Here is a 19,428-nt window from a genome sequence, read left to right as displayed (position 1 = left end):
CAGGACTCCAGGATCACGACCCGAGCCGAAGGCAGTCGCCCAACCAACTGACCCACCAAGGCGCCAGCCTAGAAGCCTTTCTAAACTGCTTCCCCCCACCTCACACCGGCTCCTGCCGGCTGGGGCTGGGAGGTTTCTTCTCGGTACCCAAATAGCCCCTGATGCTATGAATGAAACATACCGCAACTGCATTGTCATCACCGACTTATCTGCCTCTCCCACAGAGCTGAAACAACTTGGCAGAACCTTTTCATTTTTATAATGTCCACTACTTAGTAGGTGCTCAATATATGTTTGTGAAATGAAGACAGGAAAAAAGAACTTAAGTCCCAGAAGCAACACAATTCTGCAAGGTCCTGATGGCCCCAGCCTGCAGCATGGCAGAGGCTTCCGGGCATGGAAATCAAGCCACAAAATAGGAAATGTCCCTTTGCTCTCAACATATCTCTTCCTCTCAAGAAGAGACCTTGGTATAACCACAGCAAGGAAATAAAACCCTTGTTAAAATACATTAACCCTTATTCCTGTCTTCCCCAAACATGACAGCCAGAAGCAGTGTGTAAAGGCATTTATTGAAAAACTAACATTCTGTTTGTAGAAATCAGTCACTCTCCATTTCCAAGTTCCATCACCTGGACTTGAGAGCAGAGTGTGTGGTATTTTTCTGGGCTCAAGGTATAAACTGAAATGGTGTTTAAGAACTTGTCCAGAGGACATAGCCGGTCAGGGCAACCTTTTGGCACCTGCTCCTGTGGAAGAGACAAAACTCAGCCACGCCCCTAAGGACCCCAGCCCACTATCTTCCCCTGTGCCCAGAGGTCTGAGAGGTTTGACCCAATGGAGTGCGCAAGCACACACAGAACAGCTGAGAAGGCCCCACCACCTGGTCAGCTTCCAGAGTAGGAACACCATGCCCACCTCGTTGTCACTCGAGAACTGCTTGCAGAACTGACTGGGGAGACACAGTCACATTACACCCCTAAGCTGGGAGAGCAAAAGGTCTAATCTCTGGGGGGTGCTCTAGCACGTGCCCTGGATAGCAGCCTGTGGAAGCAGTCAAAGCTCACACAACGCTGACAACACACACTGCCTCCCAAAGACACCATCGTTCACTTTCAAAACAGGCCTCCCAGTCAGGGTGTTACATCCTGACAGAGACACTCAGGGGAAGAGGAGGGCAGTCCCTTTTCTAGAAGCAGTCTGTAGCAGACATGCCATAAGGCCCAAGTCCCAGCCTGCCACCACAGTTCCAGTTCTGCCATATCCCTGGTCATGGTTGTGAGTCATTCCATTGGATCTAGAGAGCTGACTGTACCAAGGAGACTCCCCTGAGCCCAAGGAGGGGGATTTGGTGCTAAAGCAGATGGGTGGGCTGGAGGGAGGGTGCCTAGTTACCACCCAGTTGCAACTCACAGGACTTACCTCTCCGCGGTAATAGAGCTGCACAAACCACTCCTTAGATTGCCTGTGCTGGTAGAGTTCCATGGTCAGATCAACAGCAAACGGGGGCCACTTGTGGTCAAAAATCCCCAGGGTGATTAAGAGAGGCATGAGGGTCATATCATGAGCCGCGTAGAGATACAGCTTTCTGCAAGGAGAAGACAGTCCACAGTCCTTTACCTCAGGACTCTGGAGGCCAGGACACTGCCTGCCTCCTTTGAGTAAGAAACACTTGCCCCGGCAATCAGGTGACATCTAGAAGTCAGTGAGCTTGGTATAAAATTTCTCTGAAGGAGATGGTGGGGGGAGACATTATTCCCACTCCCATGTTTTTATGAGGAGGGATCCGCACTGGAGTAGCTCTCCTGGTCCCTTCCTGCCCATCTGCTTGTCCACCCACCCACTTGTTCCTCCCCAGGTGAGCTTTAGAGACCGAGCATGTATGGCTTGGCCCTACCTCTCTCTTCCCTCCTTGGGATCTGCCTACCTGTGGCAAATGTTCTTCCTATGCTCAGCCGTGTGATGAGTTTAGTAGAGCATGCTCTCTTCCTTGTTGGGAGGCTTGTAGTTTGGGGGAATTAAGTTCATTTCAAAGGAATATTAAGAAGCCTGTATGGCCTTCAACATGGTCTCCAAATGGCTTTCATCAGTAAAACTGGAGCCATTTTAATCTTATCTGCCCATCCCCTGTACCTCTCTCTTTGGAAAGATCAAGGATTTTATGTGTTGACTCCTAAACTAGAAGAGTAGCACTAGTATTCTACAGATACAAGGGAAGGGGGGCAAGGCGACAAGGACGGGTTAGAAATATACTGTCACTGCAGGTGCTGAGAGGGATAGGGAAGGGCATGGGCACGATCTGCTATTATAAATCTGGCCAAAAAATAAAAAAATAAAAAATAAATAAATCTGACCCAAAGTTCCTGAATGTTCCTATTGCACCTCACCGGCCCCTCCTGTTCTCAGGCTCGTTAGTTTCTAGCTATCGTACAATCTCTTTTTCTCATCCGGGGACCATGCTCTGCTCCGTCAGGGCCCAGGACACATAACACTTCAAATTTGTGCCCCTAACTGGGGTTCCAGGCACTACAAAAGTGGCGCTGGACGTTCAGAAACTACTTCCAACATTTAAAATGCCAGGTGGATATCATACCCTTCTCTACACTCAGTGAAGGTGTTTGAACAAAACCATCTATTATGTGTGTCCATGTGACATCATAATTAGCTACTCTTTCACACATGTTCAGTTAGTAAAAAAAAAAAAAAAAAGAAAAAGAAAAAAACAAATACAGAGCTCTTTCTTGTTAACATAAAAATTTCAAACCATGGTAGGATGGGTGCCACAGGAAGAAAGGTAACAATGTTGAGAATGTCTCTGGGACTCCTGGCCTCTTTAACAATTCCACTGTCAGCCTGGTTCTTGCTCCCCCTAAAACCGGAGTTCCCTCCCCGCAGCCAGAGGCCCCTCCTGGCCTCAGCTGCACAAAGTGGAGTTGCTGTGGCAGTACCTGGTCTTGTCTGCTGGAGTGGCAGGGTCCACAACTTTCAGCAGGTTGCTCTCCAGAATATGAAGGAGTGGGCCTACAGCCATCTGCAGGCTTTCCCTATGGCAAGTAAACAACATTGGAGCTGCCAGTGGGCATTGGCACACAGGAAGGCAGGCTGGGCCTGCCCCCAGGACCTCAGAAGCCCAATCAGACGGAGCTGAGAAGACAAGAAATGCATGAGGGACAGCGACAGGCAGGAAGGGGAGAAATGGCACTGCCTTCAGTTTCAGAGTTCTGTGCACACAGAGACTTCCAACAACAAAAGCACCAGGCAGACCTGGTACAAACACAGCTGCGATGGACTGGTACCCGGGAGTAGTCATGAAGAACTAGGCCTCCAGGAATAAAAGAACAAAGCTGGGAAGGACAGACTATTTCAATAATTAATTAATTAATTAATTAATTATTCCAAGAATTACAGGAGGCCCTTAGACAAGCAATCAGAAGGAAGAGCATACTGAACTCTGCTTCCAAGGGGCCGGCCCCGCTTCTCTGGAGTTTGGACGGCAGGGACCCGTCTTATCTATGTGGTGTGACACAGAGCTCAGTGGCAGTGCTCACTTGCAGGGCTGGTGCTGTGGCTTCGCCACTCTCACCCTCGGCTTTGCCACCTTAGGATGACAAGGCAGTTACTGCAACTCCACGCCTGTCATCCCACAGTGCTAAACCAAGCAGGGGGCTGTGCTGGCGAGCATCCAAAAGGCTTGGCTTTGGTGCCTCTCCCCTTTGATCAAAGATGAGGAAAACACTTCTTCCAGAATTCCCAGAGCCCCGTCATGGACCAAAGGGAGTGGGGTCATCATGACCGGCTCAGACCAATCTTTCTTTCATGATGACTGGGTAAATAAAGGACAACCTTTCTAAGTCAAGGAACGCTGAAGCAGTGGATGAAGAGTAGGCAACCAATACCACATGCAACATATACTTTCCAGAAGAATGTACGTAGGCCAGGCCAAGTTGGGATGGCACTGTGAGGCCTTCTAATTCGTCCTTGAAGAAACATCAGTTTTGCTAAATCAGGGCTAACCGAAATGGAAAGAAGAATCAGATCTTATTTAAAATGCTTTACACAGGGAGGAAAAACTATGGCCGTTGTCCAAATCCAAGCCACTTGCCTGTTTTGTAAATAAAGTGTTACTGGAATAGAGCTGTGCCCAGCTGTTTGTATGTCGTCTATGGCTGCTTCTGTGCCACATGGGCAGGGATGAATAGCTGCAACAGATAATGCATGGACTGCGAAGCTTAAAGTACCTACGCTGTGTGTGTGTGTGTGTGTAGGGGAGTACTGTGAGTGACAATTTAGGTCTGTCTGGTAGGGCTACTTCAGGAACAGATGAGGGAAGGGGGCAAAAATCACAGTGAGTGGTCACAAGCTGGGTGGCACGGCAGGAGCCTTCTGGACACACTGACACTGAGCGGGAGAGAAGCAGCCAGAGGTTAATCTTACTCTTATGGCACCAGGCCCTGCAAATTCTTGACATGTTAGCTGCTTTTTCCTCCCCAGGACTGATCCTTTTTTTCTCCCCGGGACTGATCCTCTTTTTCCCATCGCCTCCTCTATCAACTTACCTATTCTGAGTGCAAGCCAAATGTTTCTTAACCAATCAAAGAAGGTGTTTTCTTTTGTTTTGTTTTGTTTTGTTTTTCATTTGATAAGAGAGAAACTCCCCTCTGGGAGACAAGAAACAGACCTTCCGAAAACAAAGCCCTAAGTTCCAACAACATAAAAAACACAGGACTGCCAGAAGATCTGGTCTGTGTCCCAGCTCTGCCACATGCTAGCCAAGCCTAGGTGAGAAAGCCCGTATCACCCAGGCTGTTTCTTCATCTATAAAGGCAGACTCAGCCGTGGTCAGGGATAATGACATTTCCCTCGGAGCGAGATCAGGGAAATGCCTTGTAAGCTGTAGACTGATGAACAAAGTGAGCAGTCAGTATTCTTCCATCAGCTCTCCAGACCCAAGCCCTTTGAAAGGTAAAGTGAAAGGGGAGGAAGTCAGTGATTAAGAGAAACTCAGCCGAGTGGTGGCTCCTGGTTCTGTGTAACAACGAACAGAAGCCCCACGGCACTAGTCCCTGCTCCAAAGGCTAAGGACTTAGGGCTGTATCCATTCAGCAGGCCAGCAGAACACAGTGATTTCTACCTCATCACATGTAGAGACCCAGCTGGCAGGTGTGAGCAGGCCAGGGGACGCCCCCCCCACCCCCATGCCCACACGCTGAGAGGCCTGGCCAAGCATGACTTGATGCTGACGAGGCTGCTCACCTGTCTTCCCTCTGCATAACGTACAAGACTGTGTCCACTGCTCTCCGCTCAATCATCCGTGCAAATCTCTGCAGCGTGGGGCAGCTCAGGAGGTTGTGCACCTGAAAGGACCACGGGGACAGTCTTACAAAGAAACGCTTCTCGCTCACTGAGTTTGGCAGCTGCTTGGCTTTCACAGAACCTTCGGGGCCTATCTTCTCTTGGGGAGGGGCTTAGCAGTTCCAAAAGCTACGTCCCCAAGGCCCTTCTGAAGTAATTCCTAGAGAACTGAAGGCTCAAGGGGGAGAAAAAGAGCTGTTTTTCCTCCCCTTCTGATGGCTCCCCACCTATTTAAAACATCTGTATTTTTTAAAACCATAAAAAATAATAAAATACAGAGTAAGGAATTCATAAGTTTCCACACGACTTTCATTTTCCCCAAAATGGATTTCTAAAAAGTATGCCATGTAAATACCTTATATAAACCCTCATCTTATAACCGTATCCCTATTTTACCCACAAGCACAGGACCTTTCTGCCTTCAGGGCACACTGTCATCCTGACAAGAGGGAAGGAGGATCCAGGCTATACTGCACCTTTGGGAGTCTGGCTTTTGAATCTGCAGAAGACTTTCACATCGTGTGGTCTTCAGTATTTATTAGATGAAAAAGATTCTAGGCTAAGTAAGTTTGGGGGAAGTAGATTTAAAGACTGACCAGCTTTCTTCTTTTACTGCTTAGATTCTTTAATATGCTTCAGTGCATACAGACTCTCCAAAAAGTGATATAATGGTGATTCCAAAACTTTTAGACAACAACCCCCGCTACCCGTCACCCACCCCACCCCTGCCTGCCCAAAATATTCACACTCACATCACCGGTATTCTGGAGAACATGCCTTAAGAAATTCTGATTTAGTTAAATATCCATGCGCCTAACCAAATGAGGACTCCCCCCTGATTGTGGCCTAGCCCTCAGTTCTGACAGCTGCTCCACTTATAAGTCCTACCACAGCAGCCTCCACCCACTCCCCTCTACCCAGTTCTAACTCAGGAGCCAGCCTGCCTAGGTGCCTATCCCTGACCCTCCACCCCCAGGGGCTGGAGAACAGTCATCCAACCTGCTCAGCAGCCATATTGTCAAAGAGGCTGAGGAAGTCTACTCCATCATTACTGGTGATGCACATTCCTTCCTTCACCTTTTGCAAATCCTCTGAGATTCCTGGCTGCAAAGAAGCAGCCTGCCTCCGGCCTCTGCAAAAAAATAAAAAGTAATCCTGTATATTGTAGAGTAATACACAGTTTACAAAGCATATCTCATTCATCAATTGGGATCTCATTCATTCCTCAATAACAAGACATTGGGGTTAGTTGGTATTCCCATTTTATACGAGACAACTGGGGCTCTAGGAGTTCACATGACTTATGAAAATAAGATAGCTGTGGTGCAAAAACAATGAATACTGTTACGCTGAAAAGAAAAAGAAAAAAAAAAAAGTAAGATAGCAGGGACCAGGGCCAGAATAAAAGCCTGAATTTCCAGATTCCACTCTAGCATCTTCTTCCATTCCATCAAAAACAATACAACAGCCTAGGTCCGCTTACAAACAACCTTCTCTCTCTTCTGTGGAACACATACTTCATGTGGCCCAGAAATATCTTAACACTGAAAAATGTCATCAGTCCAAACCAATCTCTTCTGCAAGGCAGCAAATTAGTAAGAGAAGGGAAATCTGTGTCTTCTGCTTGCCCTTCTGGATTTGCAGTTCAACCACTGGCTTAATCACCCTTCACTTAACCTGTTGGTGTTTTCATCTGCCCTCTATGAGCCCATGATGGTCACAAGGACAATTGTTTCTAAGGCACACCCGGCTCAGGCTGTACATACCATCTCTCCTGCCCGGCATGTGGCTGGAGAGAGCTTGCTGCACCTTCACTATGAGCTTGTCACTGTGAACAAGAGCTTCTTCATTTCCTGGACAGCAAGGTCAAGACTTAATGTAAAGCAATCCTTCCCACCCTTATCCACCAACCTGGCAAGCCTCGGCAGGGCCTCAGTTCAGGCAGAGGCTGCCAGCAAGAATAAAAGGCTGTCTGTCCCCTACTGGTGAGCAAGGTGCCAGGGCAGTTACCTGGTTCTTTCCCGCAGGCTCCGGCAGTTTTGGTAGTTGGGGTACAAGACTTCTGAGCTTGCCTCATCAGCATGGATGATGATGGGTCCTGCAGGGAAGATGGGAGCACAGGCAGGAAGAGGCTTTAGCTTGTTCACCCAGCATCCCCATCCCTGTCTTCCCCTCTCTGCTACAGGAGGCAGACCATCAACATGCCCTGGCCTTGCCAACAGGAGCTCTCCGGTGGTTGAGAAAGACAGAAGGCAAGTAGCAGCCTGTTCTATCTGGCACAGCCCCTCCTACTGGGCCACATATAGACTAGAGCAGGCACAGACCTGGATCAGACTGGCACTTTCCTGACCCATTCCCAAAGACTCCTGCCTTCAGGCATTCTAACAAAGAACCGGCTGTCCCCAACTCTATCAGAACTAGGTGACTTTCCTGCTTTTCAAAGCCCAATCCTCTAGGCCAATATGATGACTCAGCACATAATAATGTAAGAAAGGTGACCACAAGGCCACAAGAGCCTTGCCCAAAAGGAAAGCCAGGTTTCCAGATGAACTGCCAAGAGACACACATTAGGCCACAAAGTTTCTTATACAGTTGACCCTTGAACAACTGAGGGTTGGGGTCACTGATCTCCCCCTCCAACAGTTGAAAATCCACATATAACTTCTGATTCCCGAAAAACTTAACTTACTAACAGCCTACTGTTGACTGAAAGCCTTACTGATAACATAAATAGGTGATTAGCCCATCTTTTGTATATGTATTATATATTGTGTTCTTCCAATCAAGTAAGCTAGAGAAAAGAAAGTGTGATTAAGAAAAACCTAAGAAAATACATTTGTAGTTCTATACTGTATTTACCAAAAAATAAAAAAATTTAAAAATCGTGTGTAAGTGGACTCATGCAGTTTGAACCCATGTTGTTCAAAGGTCAACTGTACACCTTCCAGTAGCTTGCTGCTGCTCAGAGCTTACGAGTACATTTATCCCCTCCCATTGAGGTGCTTTAACACCTTCCCATGCTTTGCTCTGTGCCAGATATAGCAAGGGCCTGTGGTAGCTTAGCCTTCCACTCATATCAAGCCTGACTTCTGATGGCAAAAGAAAGAACTTCTATCAGCAGCTCTCTGGAACTCACTGAAGTCAGTATGTGGCGTGATTAGGTGAATCTAAACCCCAAAGAGTTGTTCTCAATTGTTGATAGTCAAAACTCCAGTAGCATATAGTAACTTTACCATAATATCAAAATTCAGACACACTTTGTTGAGCAAATGACCAGAGGCCCTCTCCAAATATGTGTGTCCTCAGAACAGCACAGCATAAAGGTGAAGAGTATGGATTCTGGAACCAGACTGCCAGAGTCTGAATCCCTATTCCACCATTTACCAGCTTTGTGGCTCTGGGAAAGTCATTTAGCCTCTCTGTGCCTTAATTCTCTTATCTGTAAATCAGGAATAATATTACCTACCTCATAGGGTTATTAAAAAGAATTAAACAGATTAGTATATACAAAGCAATAAAAAAAAAAAAAAAGGTTTGGTACACGGTCAAATTAGAGTCTCAGGATGTTTGGGTCCAGTGGCTAGTGATGCTACCACTTCCCTCCCTGTTGGGAGTCTCTTCCCTCCCTGTGGGGCAGTCTCAGTCTGAGGCCTGCCAGTAAGTCAGGCTGCCTCTAAGAAACAGCTTTGCTACTCCAATCATACTTCCGGTGTTTCTGAGGACATTTGCCTTTTAGAAGATGGGCAAGCGAAGAGTTTTCAGAAGGCCAGGCACTGTGGATTATTCCAAAGTCCAGCGGCCTCTAGGAAGTAAGGGCAGCACACTCTGTTTGCTCTACGTTACCCAGACACACGCTGTCTATGTTCGGCATCCAACTGCTGCTGGAATTGGCAGCTGTACCCAAACCAGAGTGGGGTAAGGCCAGCCTCCTCTGGCCTAGAGGTTTCTATTATTTTACACAGTTTATTTTTCTAAAAGCTGACAGAAATTTTATATCTATTTGAGATACTGCTAAAGAAGTGAAGCAAGAACCTTTGCCTTATGGCACCATTTTAGTATTTTAATATTGGTGAGGTCATGTTGATATGAAACTCAGACCAGCAATTAAATGTAAATCTGAATCAAGTACAAATGACAAAATGCAGTTCCATTTGCTAGTCGAAGGGCCTCAAGACATGAGATCCATGAGGGAAAATAATAAATGTGGTCCTCAGTGGTGGAAGGTTGAGTACTATTAGCTGTGATCATTCACGGGTTGAACACGTCAAAACCCCAACTCACTAGACCTTCTCAGTGAGGCGAAGCTGAACAGAATACTGTTAATACCATCTGGGTCAGGTTGTGGATTATAACCAAGACCAGAGCAATAGCAGCAGGCTTGGGTCCCAGCTAAGTGTCCCTCCTGTCTGCCTTCCTTTTCAGTAAGCAAAAAGCCCCAACACTGTTCACAAGACCTGGCTAGGGCTGCCTCATGCAGCCTGTGGAGAAGCTTAAGAGGAGAAGTCAGGAGCCACGGGCACATCAGAGTGGCTGACACATCGCTGTAGGTGTGGAGGACAGGATGGCAAGGGCAGCGGAAGGCCAGATAAGGGACGGCCCACTAGAGTAGGTACAGCATGGAAGCCACATGTGCAAGAGAGAAACCAAAGGAACAGGCACCAAAGAAGAGGGCGGGGAGGGCTTTGGAAGCAAGAAGAAGGGTCCTCTGGGATAGGGGCTGACTTGTAGACTCCAAACTCGAACCTTCTTTCTGACATTGGAAAAGTCCAGCCAGCAAACACCGGGTAGACTCCAGATTTCGATATATATTAGTGGAACGGACACTGGAAAAAAAAAAAAAAAAAAAAAAAAGCAGAGACATTCATAAAAGGAAGATTCAAGTATATATACTACCCTATCCTACAGAGCATCTAGGAGGCTTTAAGATCACATAAGGGGAGCTATGGGGCTGGGAAGAATCCTTTATCTCTCTGTGGGATGACTGCCCCAAGGAATCCAAAAGCCAATGAATGTCACTTCCAACGACCATATGTTCACAGGATCCTATTATACAAGGTAACTGCCCCACACTATGTTGGGTGAGAACGGGAACCATCTGGGGGGTCAGTATGGGTTTCCTCATGCTTAAGACCTTAAACTGGGTGCAACACCCCTTTTTTGAGTGACTCACAAGACCTCCATTGGATTGAAGGTTGGCGAAAGAAAGGGGATGTCCTCCACATAGTTCTTCCTCAGCCTCTCTCCTAGGGCAAACATCTGCTGCATGCCCACGTTGGTCAGCTGTCCGGCAAACATGCCCCCCTAATGTGGGGCAGAGACATAGAGAAGAATGAAAATACCTCACAGCCTGCTAAACTCAGCCCAGAGAGAACAATGGAAACTTTATAGTGGGCTTCCCAGAGGAGGGAAGCATTACTCACCTTCAGTTTGGTCTCACGGTATTGAGAGTCAAAAGAGTCAAAATGTGATTTTGGGCCACCAGTGAGATTGGTGACGGTGTAATCAAACTGAGTTTGGGGTGGGACCTCTAGTAGCTGGAGATTCCACTCTGCCTGCTGTGACCACAAAAAACAACACATTGTTTAGAAGGCTCTTGAAACTTACAGCGGTAATACCCAGCACCACCTGGAAGACATAGCTGGAATCACCCACAACTTTCCCATGGGAAGGAAAGAAACTTTAGCTCCAATTAAGGGAAGAAAACACTGTAATTGATTATTCCAGCCGTCCCTCGCCCAAGTCCTGTTATTGCTCCACTAGTACTCACTGTTAAGATGTTGCTCTGGCACGAAGCCCAGACTGCAGTAAAGGGGAGAAATGACCAGAATGCCTGGCATGCAAACACTTGGTGAATGAATGAACGAACAAATGAATGAGCATAATATAATCTCAGTGAGCCTATACTTGTAAGAATTTTTTAGGAATCAACCCCATGCAGGTTTCCATGCCTCCCCACCCTTAAAGGCTTTACTCAATGTCCCTTCTAACTACCACCTATTTCCCTTCCTTTCATCCAATTTCTCAAACAAGTAGTTGCCCCCAAGAAACCTTCACTTCTTCACCATCTTCCTTTTCTCCTTGCAATGTGGCTCCTGCTCCACTGTACTGTAATGGCTTCCAAACATCACCAGTAGCCACAGGTCTCAGAGCTCTAACTGCCCATGAAACTCTTACATTCATTGAGTCAGATGTGAGGACTTCAATTTTAAAAACAAAAGTCTTTTCTTCTTCCCATATACCAGCTCCTCTTCTCAACATACTACGTCACTCACAATGATACCATAATTCTGCTAGGCCCCAAAACTCAAACCTCCAGCTCTCCCCTACTGCTTCACCAGCCATGCACTAAACTCTGTTGATCACTGGCTAGAAAAAAGTCACTCCCAAAGGTCCTTCTTTTTTCTGTCAGAGTGTAAAACCTTATTACACAGATTATCTACCCCCTCCATGAATCTTGCTAAGCCACTTCCATCATATCAATAGCTTTTTCCCAATGTTTCAAGAGATAAGCACCTGGCCTTCCAGAACTTCTATACCTTGGCCCAGCCTCTGTCCCCAGCTGTACTATCACTATGCCTCTCTCCTCTCCAAACCAGACCATACTCATTGCTTCCTCTGCATCTTCTTTTAGCTTGCTTCCCTTGCTTGGAGAGATTCCTGTCCCTATTGCCCATCCAGCTTCTTTCTCTTCAAGGTCCAATGATATAGCTCAAGTCTTACTTTCCATCACTGACTACTCCAGCTTTTAGCATGTTGTCTTCTCATCTGAGTTACTACAGCACTTAAAATCACAAGAGTAATATTTAACTCTATTCCCCACCACTTTGTTTTAAAACTAACATTTGAAAACTTACTCTGTCATGGATCATCATATTTATCTTGGCCCCTCCCAGAAATAGCCCAGGAAAGCACCACTGGGAATCCCAGGTTCCTTTCAGGAAGCCCTCCATTCTTTCAAAAGGCACTGTCTCACTCCCACCTGCAGCCAGGTGTTACAGCAACTGATATCAGAAAATTGGGTGTTCAGAACAGAGACCTTCTTCCCACTGTCTTTTAATCGTGGCTCCTTTCAAAGTTCTGATCCTATAACTTCCCCGCATAAACCCATTAAGGGCTCACAAGGGCCTCTGCCCCTCCCTCTGTCTCCTCACCATTTCTTCCCAGTCCTACAGACTTAGTCTCTAGCCATATAACTTTGTCTCCAATTCACCAATCCTCACACTTCTAGCCTTCAACCTTGTGTTTCTTCTACGTGAAATTTTCTTTTTCCTTTCATCTCGAAAGATTTCTGCTCATTCCACAAGATGGCTTAAATGCTGCCAGAAGCTGTGACCATGTCCCACGCTCTCAAGGCAGCCTCAGTGGCCCTTTTTGGTAACCTTTACCAAACTGGATTAGAAAAACTCCTTTACTACTAGTCTGTCCTGCTCAGTAGTCCTGCTCTGAGAACGGAGATGGGGTTGTCTATTACTCCTGCATTTTGAAAGCCTAGCAAAGGGCTTGGCACACAGTAGGTACAATTAACAACTCCTGACCTTGTGGAAGACACAAAGACGGAGATAATAGGACCCTGCCTTTTCTGGGTTTTCAGGTCAGTAGAGACAGCGAGCTATGAATATAAATGATAGCACTAAAATAAACTATGTGCTACAAGAAACCAGATGAAGGCCACTAGTAGCTCAAAGACAAGAAAGACCTTCTCTCCTGGCTGGTTATTCAAGAAGTTTCACACAGGAATGGCCTTTGAAGTGAAGAGGATTTAGACAAGCAAAGATGTGGACTTGAGAGTGAGAGGTAGTTAAGGAGAGGGTGGTATTCAGAATTCCAAAATCAGTATAAGTTTGAGCAAAACAGAGATGGTGAAGAATGCATATAGAAGTGGTTTGGTTTGCCTCAACCTGGGAGCAGTTTTCAAATTTTTTTCATTAGCAAATACCAAACAGAATTTGACTTTAGCTTTCCATATACAAAGCCAAAAACTGGAGTTCTTCCAGTTGAAGTAGGAGTGGGAGTACAGTCACTAGGCATCTCTCTAGATTACAGGCTCCAAAGAACAGTTTGAAAACCAACAGCCTAGATCATTACTGCAATGGGAAGACTGATGCAAAAGCCAATTTCAAGGTGTCTGCAATGGAGCTGATGAGGGCCTAAGGCCTCATCTAGGGCAGTAGGAATAGAAGGGGTAGATGCAAGACATGTGAGTCAAACCTGGCAAGTGAGTCCATGAAACTTTTATCTGGGGCCTATGTTGGTAGGTGAAAAAGGAAGAATAAAGAAAAAACTTCCTTTGATTTTGAGCCTGGGTGTGTGTCTAAGGTGACAAGACATCCTCCGTGACTAAAAACTAAGACCAACTCAGAAGACAGGTGACATGCTGAGTCCAGTTTTGGACATTTTAAGTTGAGGTACCTCCTTTGTGTTCCCAGGGCTTCCAGCATATTCCCATAATTGGAATCTCTTTTTACTCTCCTTCAGCATATCTCTTTTACAGCCAATGCTGAATTACCCAATCTTGTAAGTCCAGTGTTTAGTCCAGGTCCTCACACCAAGTCCACAAGGCCTAGTCAGCCTCACTGTGAAATCTCCAGGGGCGCCTGGGTGGCTCAGCCAGTTAAGCATCTGAATCTTGACTTTGGCTCAGGTCATGGTCTCAGAATCTGGCTCCTCACTCAGCAGGGAATCTGCTTGAGATCCTTTCTCCCTCTCCCTTTGCCCCTCTCCCTGTTCATACCCTCTCACAAATAAATAAATAAATCTTTAAAAAAAAAAAAAAAAAGAGGGGCGCCTGGGTGGCTCAGTGGGTTAAGCCTCTGCCTTCGGCTCAGGTCATGATCTCAGGGTCCTGGGATCGAGCCCCACATCGGGCTCTCTGCTCAGTGGGGAGCCTGCTTCCTCCTCTCTCTCTCTGCCTGCCTCTCTGCCTACTTGTGGTCTCTGTGTGTCAAATAAATAAATAAAATCTTAAAAAAAAAATAAAAAAGAAAAAAAGAAAAAAAAAGAAAGAAAGAAAAAAAAGAGAGAGAGAGAGAAATCTCCTCTTGTTAAGCACATCAGTCAACAGAGGATCTTTGGCGTTTCCTAGGAGATGACTCCTGGAAATCTAGGTCATGTCAAATCTGTGGTACATGTTTTCAAAATTTTAACAGATGATACACCAGTTCTATACATGGTGTCTATCCCATATACACACTCTCACTCTTGTTCTGGCTCTTCAGCTTCCAAGTTAGTGGCAAAGGCTAACTTTATAATTTTACTTACTTATTTATGCCCCATTTTTAAAAGAACATAAAGTAGATGATAACAAGACCTAAAATACAGTAAAACAACCAATTCAAGGTAGGCGAGAAAAACCAAAGCAAACAAGCATAGGGACAAAAAAATTGGACACAAGAATAATGTATCTCCAAAACATAGACTATAAAGATCCACAGGCTTAATTGTAGGTGGGCCAAAGATTCAGCACTAAGCCTCCTGGCTTTTATGTAAAGGAGAAACTCAATCAGCTAGACAAGCCTAAAGATAAAAGCAAGACAACTATTCAGGAGAAGCACACCATTTCTAATGCTAACAGACAAATTCCTCCCAAGGGTCCTCATAAAGAGGATAGAGTAATATAATGAACATCTTTTCAGTAGTCACAGCAATGAGTTCTGTGGGATTGTTTCTCAGTTTCCTCAACACAGAATGATGGGATCTCACCAAAGCACATTTCTGTGAAGACAATACTATACTGGGATTGATATGCCACATTCCAAAGGTAAAAGAAAAAAAACCTACATAAAACTAAGCAAAACCCTTCCGGGTGTAGATTTTAGAATAAAGCAATGGTTTTAAACCTTGGCTGCACACTGGCATTATGAAAAAATATTTTAAAAAGAAACTAATGCCTGAGCCCCATCCTGAGCTCATCACATCTGGATCTCCTGGGGTGGGGCCTCAGCTTTTTTAATGCTATCTAGTCCAGATAATTCTAAAGATTCACCAGAGAGGCTGTTGCCATGTCTGCATGCTCTGGGTAAATTAAATCAGAATCTCTAGGAGGGAGACCTGGGCCTTAGCGTTTTAAAGCTCCCCAGTTGAATCCAATGTCCTGCCAAGAACAAGCAGTTAAGAACACTGTTCTAGAGTAATGAATGGACTCACTGGCATATCCTTCACGCACTGCTTCCTGAATACTGCTTCTCTTAGCTGAGCTTTGGGTAAGTATTAAGTAACAATAAGACTGTCGGTATGCTTCCCACCTTGCCTACATTATCAAGTAAATAGGAACCCAAATTCCTTAATCAAGAGTGGAGTTGAGCTAAGTTGGACTTTGTTTTATAAAAAACTAAGGAACCCGCCTAAGTTGGAGGTCATCTTGCCTAGAGGTGAGCTGAGGGAACTCTGAAAGCAGGGCCACATTTATCTTGTCAATGTGTACTTGGATCTAACCTAATAATCAGAAAAAAGAGCCAATCAAGTTCCAGGGCTTTATTTCCCAAGCACTGCTAGAGGAAGACAAGTCAACTACCACTGAAGCCAAAAGAAAACAACTCAATAAGACATCTAATTTTAGGGACACCTGTCTGGCTAACACCAGACACCAGTGAAGCATCTGCCTTCAGCCCAGCCCAGGGTCCTGGGATTGAGTCCTGTGTCAGGTGCCCTGTTCAGACGGGAGTCTGCTTCTCTCTTTCCCTCTGATCCTCCCCTCTCTTTGTGCTCTTTCTCTCTCTCAAATGAATAAACTTAAAAAAATCTGATTTTAGACAATGCCACTTTCTGAAGATTTGCGAGATAACTGAATGAAGTGACTTGTCACTTTTGTTCATCTATAAACCAGTCAGAAGTCTGGAGACATCTACCAAAGGCAGTTGTAGTTTCGGAATTGTTGCCAGGTAGTCCCTTCTAACTACAGTTAATAGCAGAAGCAGGAAGATTAGAAAATCCCAGTAACAACCTCTACCAAACTGGATCTTGAAAAGGAAACCTGAGAGAAAACATCCAGAAACAAATTACAGGAAGCTGATGACACCTGCTCACAGCCTAAATTGAAAGAGGCTTGGTTCCACGCCCGGCTTTTATGCATACAATTTTTAGGAGATAATCAAAGATGTCTAATGCATTTGCCTGAAGTCTGAGAATGTGAACAGGCAGGAGAGGTAATGTGCCTTCCCTAATTGCAAAGCAAGGCCATGGGCTCAGATGCTTCTTATTTTGTGGCTACACAGACAGAAGATGAATGAAGATGGCATTCTACCTGAGCTACAAACTGCCCCTTCCAACATGATGGCAGAAGGTACCCATCACACATGTACTGGCTCAGGATAAAGTCCTGTAAGAATCTAAATCTTTCTCAGCCCCTTAAGGGAGTATATATAATGTATATACTAGGTCTAAGCCTAGACAGTCAGACTTTTATTGTCCTGCTACCACTGATAACTTTGTTTTTTAACATGAGTCTTTTACCTCTATATTATTTTCCAGTTTCTGTAACAAGAATAAATGGAGAAGAGAGTGCACATGAGACAAGCTATGTACAAAAATCATAAGGAAAATTTAGTAACCCAATACAAAAAGAGTAAGGGATTGAAAAAGCATCAAAAAGAAAGGAAGGAAGAGGGGGTGGGGGAAGGAAGGATGAAGAAGAAAAAAGAAACTCCAATACCAAAAAGTGGATACTAGATACTCCAATACCACAAAGTGGTATAGCCATTCAGAAAGACTAACTAGAAATCTGATAATGGAATAAACTGCCTGCCAAAATTTATTTATTTATGTGGTAAGACCTTTACAAGTTTGAGTTCATGTCTGACCAGCTTTAAAAACTGGATTTTCGGGACGCCTGGGTGGCTCAGTTGGTTAAGCAGCTGCCTTCGGCTCAGGTCATGATCCCAGTGTCCTGGGATCGAGTCCCACATCGGGCTCCTTGCTCAGCAGGGAGCCTGCTTCTCCCTCTGCCTCTGCCTGCCATTCTGTCTACCTGTGCTTGCTCTCTCTCCCTCTCTCTCTCTGACAAATAAATAAAATCTTTAAAAAAAAAAAAAACAAAACTGGATTTTCCATTGTACAGTGTGAGGACACAATCCTAAGGGTTTCTGGAAACCAATTATGATCATGAAAAGTATGCCAAATAACAGGTTTAGACGTCTGTTGAACTTGCTCCAACATTAACCTGGAGGACTAATAATGCAAAAGCACTCCACAGTTAAGTGTTACAGCCAGGGGGCCCGAGGATTTCAGGTTGCCTCTTTATTCTCACTGGGAAGCCAGAATTCTTCAATTACAGGCCTGCCTGGTATCAAAGGTCAGAGACCTTCACTGCTTCTCCACAAAAATCAAAACCAGGAAGGTTAATCACTTGAAAAAAACTAATTATTTGTGTTTTAGTCATAATTATCCTGACCAAATCAGGTAGATTTTAAGACATTATAGCCACAAGACTAACCAATCAAAAATGCTTTCCTACCTCAAATCCCTTCCACAAAAGTTTTAGAAACCCAAAATAGAAAAGGAGAGCCCCCAGAAATAGCAATTACAAAAAAAAAAAAAAAAAAAAAAGCAGCCTTCAAGGGATCTCAAATGGTCTCCAGCAAACCCTAAGAGAAAGCGGCTGTAAAAATTTGTTTCCAAAGGTGTTGTGAGCTCTATTACCCACTGTGACCCCCGCGCCCAGTTACACTGGTTCAGCTCTATTACCCACTGTGACCCCCGCTCCCAGTTACACTGGTTCCTGCCGTAAGGGTTCCTGCAATTCTTGACAACCTTCAAAACAGTCACACAGAAACGCACTACACCTTCGTTCTCAAATTCACCCCAATATCTGTTAAAATACAGAATCTCTGGCCTACCTCACACCTGCTGAACTGGAATCCTCATTTTAACAAGATCCCTAGGCGCTTTAATAAGCACCTAAGTGCTACCAGCTGTGCTACACCATAGCCATCAAGGGCACAAATGGAAGTTCCAGGGCTGCCTTACACATGGAGGGTCCTAGGAGGAAAGAGGGCTAGGAGTACCAGGCCAGCAACGCTTCTGCTCAAGAGCTGAGGGCGGAACTGGCTACAGCAGTTTTCCCTTGGTCTGAACACTGCCAGAATCCAGCTCAGTGAAGGTAAATCTCTAAAGATGAATGTTCGGGGCGTCTGGTCTGGCCCAGGTCGACCACGAGGTCCTTGCCCCACCAGCCACTGCCCAGGCCGACCTCTCACCTGCTCCTCCTGCGGGAGAGGCTTGAGAGGGCTCCGAGCCCCGTGTCGGAACACGACCTGCACCATTTTCAACTCCAGCTGACTCCGGTCCACGGAATGCTGGTTCTCCGCCCTGCGCGGCTCGGCGCGGACCGCCCGCCGCTGGTGAACGCAGTAAGCCAGCGAGGTCAGGAAGCCCACCGGCGCCCACATGCGCACGCTGAACACACCGCGGATCATGGTGGAAGCCCCAGAGCGTGAGGCTGCAGAAGGCGAATACAAACTTTGCGCTCGCGCCGGGGCTCAGCGGCCGCCCCCAAGTTCCCGGGAACCCGCCGGAGCGCACATCCAGCGACTGCAGCGACTCCCGGCCCTAAGGGAGACCCCCAAGTGGGAGAGTGGTGGGAGAAGCGAGGACTCCCTGGGAGTTTTAACGCGGGTCGGGGTTGGCCGCTCCCGCCGCAAACCCGGCAGAGGTAAGCTCAGCTCCGAATCTTTCACCTTCTGTGGAACCTTAAACTTGGAATCCAAGTTTGGCCTCCAAGGCTCCGAAGGAACGGGAACCAGCCCTGAGTTCCTCGGCCGCAGACTCCACGAACACAGACGACCAGATTCCACTTTTCTGTCCGCAAGCTCCCACACACCTCTTCCCCCACCCAAGGACTCGTCCCAAGAGGATCCGCGCATAGGAGCATGGGAAAACGAGTGCCGCGGTGACGCCTGTTTGGAGGCTCTGAGTTCTGAGAACTACAACTCCCACAAGGCTGCGCGCGGCGGACCACCCCCCCCCCAACCCCTCCCGCCCCGCCCGGTTAGAGGTGTTTCGCAGCCCGGGACAGTGGACCTCGCTTCTCAGCACCAGCGGGGCAAGTCTCCAGGACTGGTGGCCAATGTAGTAGGAGTGAAT

General features: G+C 46.2%; 1 protein-coding gene across 2 annotated transcripts; it reads right to left on the bottom strand.

The window, feature by feature from the left end:
* Window positions 1-553: 553 nt before the first annotated feature.
* Window positions 554-18,923, bottom strand: LOC111162048 (acid phosphatase 6, lysophosphatidic). Of its 2 annotated transcripts, none has more exons than XM_022526234.1 (10): window positions 18,543-18,923; window positions 10,773-10,907; window positions 10,523-10,653; window positions 10,096-10,175; window positions 7,363-7,450; window positions 6,352-6,484; window positions 5,254-5,354; window positions 2,949-3,044; window positions 1,423-1,588; window positions 554-749 (listed from the first exon to the last, which is right to left on the bottom strand). In XM_022526234.1, the coding sequence occupies exons 1-10, from the start codon at window positions 18,759-18,761 to the stop codon at window positions 606-608; spliced, it is 1,293 nt and encodes a 430-aa protein (XP_022381942.1). In that variant the 5' UTR covers window positions 18,762-18,923; the 3' UTR covers window positions 554-605. The 2 variants fall into 2 exon arrangements, with proteins under 2 accessions (XP_022381942.1, XP_022381943.1); XM_022526235.1 differs by having other exon boundaries at window positions 10,773-10,904.
* Window positions 18,924-19,428: the final 505 nt, after the last annotated feature.

This window comes from Enhydra lutris, unplaced genomic scaffold (genome assembly GCF_002288905.1).
Source record: "Enhydra lutris kenyoni isolate GAN:26980312 unplaced genomic scaffold, ASM228890v2 scaffoldscaffold88, whole genome shotgun sequence".
Lineage (NCBI taxonomy): Eukaryota > Metazoa > Chordata > Mammalia > Carnivora > Mustelidae > Enhydra > Enhydra lutris.
The sequence above is the reverse complement of the archived record's forward strand: the minus strand, read 5'-3'. Positions and strand labels throughout refer to the sequence as shown.

Excerpts from the sequence above, each read along its gene's own strand:
- LOC111162048 (XM_022526234.1), bottom strand. The coding sequence starts at position 18,761 with ATGATCCGCGGTGTGTTCAGCGTGCGCATGTGGGCGCCGGTGGGCTTC. Across the intron at positions 6,485-7,362 it reads AGCCTGCGGGAAAGAACCAG|AGGCCGGAGGCAGGCTGCTT; the intron begins GTAACTGCCCTG and ends ATTTTTTTGCAG. Across the intron at positions 750-1,422 it reads AGCTCTATTACCGCGGAGAG|GAGCAGGTGCCAAAAGGTTG; the intron begins GTAAGTCCTGTG and ends TCTCTTCCACAG.